Consider the following 9316-nt stretch of genomic DNA (forward strand, 5'->3'; position numbering starts at 1 on the left):
CCAAGGCTGTCATTCTGATCCTGACCCCAGCAGGAGCTCTCTGGGCTTAGGTGTTGGTCCTAGAGGGCTCCAGCTGCGTTTAGCGCCTTGACGTTTCCACAGCCCTGGGTCCCTGCCAATCAGTTGGCACTTTGTAGAGTAGAGCGCAACCCTCTGGAGGAAGGCCAGGAGACAACTTTTTTCAGGTCCCATTTTTTTTTTTTAATCCTCACCCGAGGACATTTTTTGATATTTTGTTCAGATAGAGTGGGAGGGGGAGAGAGAGAGAGAAACATCGACGTGAAAGGGACACATCGAGTGGCTGCCACCCACACAACCCAGCCAGGGCCGGGGACAAACTGCAACCGAGGCACATGCCCTTAGCGGGGACCGAACCCGGGTCTCACGAGACCACAGGCCGATGCTCTAACCGCTGAGCCAAACCGGCCAGGGCCCCATTTTTCATTTTGAAAATTATCTGTATTTTTTTATTTTCCCATATTAGTTCTAATGTAAGCTTTTTAAAGTCAGGAACCAATTTTAATTAAGGTTGAAAATTGTTATTCTCTGGGCTAGGTGGTGAAGTATCTATTAGATTCCAACGCAAAACCCGATAAAAAGGATGTAAGTGGAAACACACCCCTCATTTATGCCTGTTCCAGTGGCCACCATGAAGTCGCAGCACTGCTGCTACAGGTAAGGGTCCCCCAGCCCAGGAGCTGCTGGCACCGGTCAGGTGCTGAGGCCCTGGCAGGGCTCTGAAGGTGGGTGGGGCTGGCCCTTTGCTTTAAGCTGCCACTGGGGAGAGAAGCTTTGCACGGAATTTCCATACGGTGGTTCTGTGATGGGAAGTGGTCTCAGCGTCTGTGCGGGATACAGAAGGACAGACACTGCTTTCTAAAGGTTTGGATCTTGCTTCATTTACCTGTTGGGGAAAGTTGAACTGTTACCTTTAGTGTGAACTGAATGCCCTTTGTCATCTCTTTCTGTCTCTTGATAAAGATTTTATGTGTTGATTGTAAAATGAAGAATTTCTAAAGAAGCAGGGGAAAACCAACTTGCCTGTCATAACCCTATTCCTGAAAGGCCAGAGCATATTGGTGGATGTGGAAAATGGGCATAATTTAGATCTGTATTGTTTTCTGTCTTATTTTACTTAAGGTAGAAAATTGTTTATTAAAATCTCAGTTTTTAATGGTTACCTAACTATGGATGTACCATATAGTGTTTAACTGTTCCTGATTTATACATTTAAGTGACGGCTATTTTTTTTCTGCCATACTGATAAATGCTGCAATGAATATCTGTGTGTATAAATCTTTTTTTCTCAGTATTTTTTTTTTCCCCACCTGAGAACATTTTTCCATTTTTTTGTTCAGACAGAGCAGGAGGGAGAGAGAGGAAGAGAGAGAGAGAAAGAAACATCGATGTGAAGGGACACATCAGGTGGCTGCCACCCACACGACCAACCAGGGCCGGGGACAAACCACAACCGAGGTACGCGCCCTTAGCAGAAACCGAACCCGGGTCTCTCTGTACCACAGGCCGACGCTCCAACTGCTGAGCCAAACCGGCCAGGGCTCTCAGTATTATTTTAACCCCAACGTTTTAAGGAAAATGTCAGACCTACAGAAAAGTTGAAAGAATTTTACAGTGAACACCCATCTAGATTCTGCATTAATAGCCTTTAGCATTCCTTTTGATTATCGGTTTCTCTTTCTAGCACGGGGCCTCCCTCAATGTCTCCAACAATAAGGGCAACACCGCACTGCACGAGGCTGTGATGCAAAAGCATGTCTTCGTGGTGGAGCTGCTGCTGCTGCACGGAGCTTCGGTTCAGCTCCTGAACAAAAGGCAGTGCACAGCCATAGACTGTGCTGAGCAGGTGAGTGGGAGGGCATCCCCTGCGCCTTCACAGCTCTTTGGATAATCCCGTGTTTAAACCAGTTCTGAAACTGCAGTAGCCAGACCTTTGAAATGCTGTGAAGTCTCCCAGTGTGGTTGAATTACCTGGTCCTTGGTTACCTGGTCAGAAGTGGGCTGCCCAGGAGCCAGGAGTCAGTCCTTCAGGCGTAGTTTTCAAAGGCCTGAGTCGAGTGCTCCTCCCACCAACTTCAGGTCTGGGTCTTGGTCTGGCCCCTGATGAGCCACCAGGGAAGTAGCGACTTTAGACAGCATTCTGGTCTCACCCCCCTTGCACTGGGAATACACCTGTGGTCTTAGCAGCACGACGAAGAAAATGTGTTCATCTGGTGGCTTTGAAACTCCTTGAATTCTGCATGGAGGATTGTGATGACCAGTGTACCACTCTCAGTGCCGAGATGTTCCTGTTTTCGTGGTGAATCTTTATCTAGTGTTGTACTCAGGTAGATAGCTGGAAGGCTGTTAAATTACACTACTGACATGTTAAGGTCAGATAAAGCCAACCTACTCATAGGGAGTTTCAAACATCTCTTAACAGTATTAAAATGTTTTATTCTATTCGGTTTTTTGTTGTTGTTAATCCTCACCTGAGGATATTTTTCCATAGATTTTTTTAGAGAAGGTGGTGGCAGTAGAAACATCCATGTGAGAGAGACACATTGATTAATTGCCTCCCACACGACCCAGACTGGGGCCGGGGATCGAACCTGCAACCCAGGTACGTGCCCTTGACCAGGAGTCGAACCCCAGATCCTTCAGTCTGCAGGCGGATACTCTAACTACTGAGCCAAACCAGCCAGGGCAAAGTATTTTAAACTTTCAATTTAGTACTTTCTCAAACAATGATACCGAGGAATGTGTTTATTGAGTACTTACTATGTGCTGGCCCCTCAATAACCTCTTGATAACCCTAAATTATAGATCCTAATGTTCTCAGCCTGACTGCACAGAGCAGTGAAATACCCAGCCCTGAATATCTAGCTGAGGGTGGAACCAGACTGCTCTTAACCACTAGGCTTTACGGCCTCAAATTTTTTATCTGTAGTTGCTTCTTTTTTTTAACATACTTTTTATGTTTTATCTTCAGACAGAGTGGAAGAGAGAGAGAGAAGCATTGATGTGAGAAAGATACATCGATTGGTTGCCACCCACACGACCCCAGTGGGGCTGGGGACACTTCAACTGAGATATGTGCCCTTGGCTGGAATTGAACCTGGGACTCTTTGGTCTGCAGGCCAACGCTCTAACTGCTGAGAAAGAATTTAAAATATTACTGTTAACTTTTCCCTTTCAAATTGTAGAATTCAAAAATAATGGAATTACTTCAAGTAGTACCAAGCTGTGTGGCCACGTTAGATGACCTTGGCGAAACAGACCACAAGGAATACGTTACTGTTAAGATCAGGAAAAAATGTAAGAACTTATATTCTTTCTATCATTCTCCACTTGAGTTTATTTGGAAGTTCATGAGTAGTTGCTGGTTTTCATTTCATTATAAATGTAAAATATAATTATAATCGTGATTGGGGAGTGGGATTAGGCACCGAAGAAATGTGTGTTACCTCCTAATTTATCAGGTATTTCAATACTAGTTTTCTGGTTGGTTATGATGATGTCTCTCAGCATTACCTGGAAGGTCAGGCCTCCACTCACCAACTGGAGAGGAGGAGCAACCTCTGGTAGTTTCTTTCATGCCTCATGTTCCAAAGCCAGTCCTTTTTCTAAGTATTTCCTAAACATCAGGGTAAATGCTATCTTTAAATAAATTTTTTTGTTTGTTTTTTTGTATCCTCACCCGAGGACATTTTTTCATTTTTTGTTCAGATAGAGCGGGAGGAAGAGAGAGAGAGAGAAACATCGACATGAAAGGGACACATCAAGTGGCTGCCATCCACACGACCCAATCAGGGCCGGGGACAAACTGCAACTGAAGTACATGCCCTTAGCGGGAACCGAACCCGGGTCTCTCTGGACCGCAGGCCGATGCTGTAACCGTTGAGCCAAACAGGCCAGGGCTTTAAATAATTTTTTTGGTTGATGGTAATGAGAGCAACATTTGCCAAACAGGTAGGGCTGAAGTATTCTTTTTCTTTTTGTTTAAGTTGTTATAGTTTAGATGTTTTTGTTTTAATTACAACATGAGTTTGCAGTGTGTTTAGATGAGTAAACCCACGCACATATCTGGATAATCCCGAGGCTGTCTCACTATGATTGACTGTGGCTGGGGAGTATCCGTGTATTAAGGATTTATCTTTGTTTCATGAGGATTTACATTGTAATAGATAAATATGTTTCTTTAAGCACATGCAGTGCTTAATTTTCAAATTTTTGTTAAAGTGAGAAAATTGAAAGGTATCTATTCCATTATTTTAAAATAATTCTTAAACTATTTTGGAAGTTTTCAGATGTTTATCTTTTTATCTACAGGGAATTCAAAAATGTATAATTTACAAGATGAACCTTTTACAAGACAGTTTTACTTTGTCCACTCAGTTGGTCAGTTTAAGTAAGTATAAAATTTGAGTTGATTTCTGTGCCATTGACCCTACCTTTACTGAAAACAGAAGCAAAGGATGTGCAGCTAGAATGGGTTATAGACAAGGATTTTCTCATCAAATGCTGCCACCTTGTGGTCAAACACAGTGTTTTGCACCCTATCCCAAACATTAAATTAGTTTGTTTTGGGTTTCAGGGGAAGGACTTCAAGGGAGATTATGGCAAGAGATAAAAGTGCCCCTAATTTAACTGAAGATTCTTTGCATGAGGTGAGTTATTAAACACTGGATTATAATCATATTTTTTGAAGCTTGGCTTTTTCAAAACTAATCCTTGGTAAACACATTTCTAATTTTATTATTCCTTCACTCTAAGAGTTAATTACAATGAAAACTCTTTAGTGGAATGGTCAAGAGTGTAGACGTCATTTTTTTTTATATTTAACAATACATTTCTGAGCTGAGAAAGGGAAGTGGGGGAAAGTGGAAAATAGTTATACACATGGAAAGACATTGCAGTTCATGGTGTGCAGACTTGGTGAAGTATCTCAGCTTCCACTCTCTAAGCAAATTTGCTAACTTTTTAATCACTGATGCAAGGAAGAAAATTAGCTTGTATATAAATGGGTAAAACATTTCTCTCAACATGGTATAGTTTCTCATATGAACAGTTCTGTGTGTGGCCATCTTCCTACACACTATGTAGTCATTCACTTATAAAAAGCCTGCTTTACATTCTGTGGTGCTGTTAGGGGACTCCGAAATTGGACCTTTCTCATTGCTACTTGCCAATATAATACGTGGCTATTGATGGAAATTTGAATTTATAGAATATGTGGCATAGGCTTGTTGGGACAAATATACAACTGTTCTCAATCTTTGTTTTAGAAAATTAAAGTGATTTTTGTTAACATAACTAATTTTGATTTCATATTTAATCTTTCTTGGCTTTGCTAATAGACCTGCTGCTTGGTGGGGAACTGGCAAACTTTGAAATCTGTGTGGGTTCGGTCAAGTGCTAGCTTTTCCTTTGCTGGCTATGGGACTTCAGGCAGATAGCTTACTTGGCTGATCCTGGTTCCTCAGCTGTGGAACGGGGATCACAATGGCACCCACTTGTGCCCTGGCCGGTTTGGCTCAGCGGTTAGAGCGTCGGCCTGCGGTCCTGAGAGACCCGGGTTCGGTTCCCGCTAAGGGCATGTACCTCGGTTGCAGTTTGTCCCCGGCCCTGGTGGGTTGTGCGGGTGGCAGCCACTCGATGTGTTCCTTTCACATCGATGTTTCTCTCTCTCTCTCTGTTCCTCTCTCTCCCTCCCACTCTACCTGAACAAAGAATGGAAAAATGTCCTCAGGTGAGGATAAAAAAAAAACAATGGCACACACTTGTTAGAATTGTAAAGATTAAATGCACAAACAGGTACAGCATTTGTGCTGTGTCTGACACATGGAGCATATACATGTCAGACTATCACAACAGGGATGTTACAGTTGAAAGTATGTCTGAACAGTTCTGGGCACATTGAGCAATCCAGAGGAGCTGCTGTTGTCGTGGTGGCTATTCAAAGTACAGTGTACATGTGAACTGTTTGAATTGTACCTTCTCTTTAGCCAGGGAGACAAAAAGTCACACAGAAACAGAAGAACCTGTCAGACCAGAGCAGATCTCAGAGTGCTAACAAAGAAGACACTGCTCAGCCCGAGAGGCCTGGACCGAAACAGACTGCCCCTGGGAACAGGCGGATGCTCCGCAGACACACTGCCGACGACGCAGCTGTTTTGAAGGGCCTAGAGCCTGCTGGCAACCCAACCACTCCCCAAGAAGCTAGCAGTTCCCAGTTCTAACAGTAATAAGGAGTTAAATTTGCTGCCAAGAAATGAGTCCCTAACAAGAAGATACCAAGGATGAATAAATACACCTTAGAACTAAATGTACTTTCTGTTTGGCTTGAGAGAAAGCAGAAAGTTCCGGAAAGCTTTTCTGTGGCTGGAAGAATACAGCAAAGAAAATGATCACCATTTCATTCTTCTTCAGAGCTAATGAATGCCCTTGAAAAGGAATAGACAAAAATTTCAGTGGTGTCAGATCCTTAAGACCAGGGTATATGCTTCTTAAAACACTTGTGATTGGTTTAGAGAGAGAGAGAAAAAAAACATGGATTTGTTGTTCCACTTGTTTATGCATTCATTGGTTGCTTCTTGTATGTGTCCTGACCAGAGATGGAACCCGCAACCTTGGCGTAGTGGGACAGTGCTTGAACCAACTGAGCAACCCAGCTAGTGCTGTTTCTTCATAAATATTAGGGTTCCTAGGTTACAGTGAGAGGTTTCATCACCAGATTCTGACCTCCTCCTACTGAAAGGTGCTAAACCTTTGTGACATATATAAATTGACAAACCACAAGGATGAGCTGGGATGAGCTGAAGAGAACCAATTTAGGTTTTATGTACTGTGGAGGTCTGGCAGAAATGTTACATTTGAATGAAGAAAATGGGGCCTGGAAAATGTTCCTTTGAAAAGCAACACTTGAATCCAAAGATGCCTAAATGCCATTTTGATGTTCATTTAGTGAAAAAGGACATATATGTACGACCTGTTCTACACTATGTCTGTGGGAAAAGGTGGGTATGGTTTTTCTTACAACAAAGTACAGGTATTTGATCAGCACACACATACACCTGTAGCAGTGTCTTTAGAAACATCCCTTTCCATTAAGAGCCTTCGCTGAAATGTCACACTTGAGGGATGGTTGTAATAGAGTGGATTTGGCACATCTTTTCTTAGGATTTTTTTTTTTGGTTTTTTTTAGAGAGAGAACGATTTGTTCCACTTATTTATGCTTTCATTCGTTGAATCTTTTATGTGCCCTGACTGGAGATCGAACCCTCAACCTTCACGTGTGGGGACGATGTTGTAACCAACTGAGCTACCTGGCCAGGGATCTTTTCTTCAGTCTTTTGATTCAGATTCAAAACTTACAGCACAAACCAGGTCAAAGTAACTTTGAGTTAAAATTTAATGCCATTCCTTTTTATGAATTTCTATAAATTATACTTATTTTTTTGTTATTACTTGGTCTACATCCACAAACATGGGTTTGTCCTGAGTACATTTTCAAATAACTTTGTAATAGGAAAATGGTTTTGTGCATGTTCTTAGAAATACTTGTGTGTGTACAGAAGGGAGGGGCTGATTATTTTTCTACAAAGTAATTTATGATTTCTAATTTTCTAATGTGCCTTGGGTATGTGCCAAATGATGGAAAAGAAACAGTAAACTTTATGATTCTTGAGTGTGTTACGGTGTACTTTTTTTAATTAATATTTCGCTATGGAGCTACGTGTTTCTAAGCCTCTCTGCTATAAAATGTGCTTTGTGTGTGGGAATCCCCCCCCCATTGGATGGATATGTTTTTTTTTCTTCCTTTATTGATTTTAGAGAGAGGAATGGAGAGGGAGAGATAGAAACATCGATGAAAGAGAACATCGATTGGCCGCCTCCTGCATGCCCCCCACTGGGGATCAGGCCCACAACCTGGGCATGTGCCCTGATCAGGAATCAAACCGGCGATCTCTTGGTGTGTGGGTCAACACTCAACCACTGAGCCACACCAGTCAGGCTGGATGGATATACATTTTATTTTCCAGTTATAGATGTGACTGAGAATGAAATGTAAACTGGACCATTCAGAGCAGATCATTACCCATCTCCCCTGACTAGGGCTGACTGTACATTAGACAGTGTCTGGGGCCCACTAGTTTTCTTTTAAAATCAGAAAATTAATATATTACAGCTTCTTAGCCTACACAGGAAATAAGAACTGTTGCTTTGCCAATTTGATCATTTTTTTCATCCTTTTCCCCACTTTTTTAGTATGTTTTTATTGCCCAGCCACATGATGGAGCATCATCCCAGGGACTGAGAGGTCCAGGTTTGATTCCTAGTCAGGGAACATGACCGGGTTGTGGGCTCGATCCCTAGTAGGGGGCATGCAGGAGGCAGCCAATCAATGTTTCTATTTATCTCTTCCTGTCTCTCAAAAAATCAATATATTTTTTATCGATTTTTTAGAGAGAGAGAAAGGAAGAAAGAGAAACATCGATGTGAGAGAGAATCATTGATCAGCTGCCTCCTACATGCCCCTTATTGGGGATCAAGCCCACAATCTGGGCATGTACCCTGACTAGGAATGGAACCGGGATCTCCCAGTCCCTGGGACAACGGTCAGTCCACTGAGCCACACCACCTGGGCTCCCCACTTTTGAACAAAACAACTCATTGACTTAAGTTGCTATGGTTCTCGATCATACTAATTAAGAAACCACATCCTGTGTAGTTTTATCAGCAGTCATTTTCAATATGCAGAGGTACCATCAAGATTTTTAATTTTCGCCCTGGCCAGTTTGGCTCAGCGGTTGAGAGTCAGCCTGCGGACAAGAGAGTCCCGGGTTCAGTTCCCGCTAGGGGCACATACTACAGGAAAAAAAAAAAAGATTTTTAATTTTCTTTTGGTTAATCCTCACCCAAGGATATTTTTTCCATTGATTTTTAGAGAGAGTGGGAGGGAGGAAGGGGGGGGGGAGAGAGAGAGAGAGAGAGAAACACTACTGTGAAAGAGACACATCAGTTGGTTGCCTCCCGTATGCGCCCTAACCAGAGCCAGGGATCAAACCTGCAACCCAGGTACCTACCCTTGATCAGGAAACAAATCCACACCATGTACAAGCCGACACTGTAGCCACTGAGCACACTGTCCAGGGCCCACCAACTTTTTTTTAAATGTTTTATTTTTAGAGATAGAGGGAGAGAAGGAGAAACATCGATAGTAGACCAAAACACTGATTGGCTGCTTCCTGCACACCCCCTACAGGGGATCAAGCCTGCAACCCTGGCATGTGCCCTGACCAGAAACTAACCGGCA

General features: G+C 42.8%; 1 protein-coding gene across 1 annotated transcript in view; it reads left to right on the forward strand.

Annotated features, from left to right (window-relative positions):
* Window positions 1-7652, forward strand: part of ANKRD27 (ankyrin repeat domain 27) — a 53058-nt gene extending 45406 nt beyond the window's left edge. The window contains exons 24-29 of the mRNA XM_036274769.1: window positions 556-675; window positions 1703-1864; window positions 3204-3315; window positions 4330-4408; window positions 4595-4667; window positions 6006-7652. Coding sequence (XP_036130662.1) covers window positions 556-675; window positions 1703-1864; window positions 3204-3315; window positions 4330-4408; window positions 4595-4667; window positions 6006-6239 — 780 coding nt within the window. The 3' untranslated portion in view covers window positions 6240-7652. The remainder of the gene's footprint in view (window positions 1-555; window positions 676-1702; window positions 1865-3203; window positions 3316-4329; window positions 4409-4594; window positions 4668-6005) is intronic.
* The last annotated feature ends 1664 nt before the right edge of the window (window positions 7653-9316 follow it).

Source organism: Molossus molossus, unplaced genomic scaffold, assembly GCF_014108415.1.
Source record: "Molossus molossus isolate mMolMol1 unplaced genomic scaffold, mMolMol1.p scaffold_m16_p_21, whole genome shotgun sequence".
NCBI classification, from domain to species: Eukaryota; Metazoa; Chordata; class Mammalia; order Chiroptera; family Molossidae; genus Molossus; species Molossus molossus.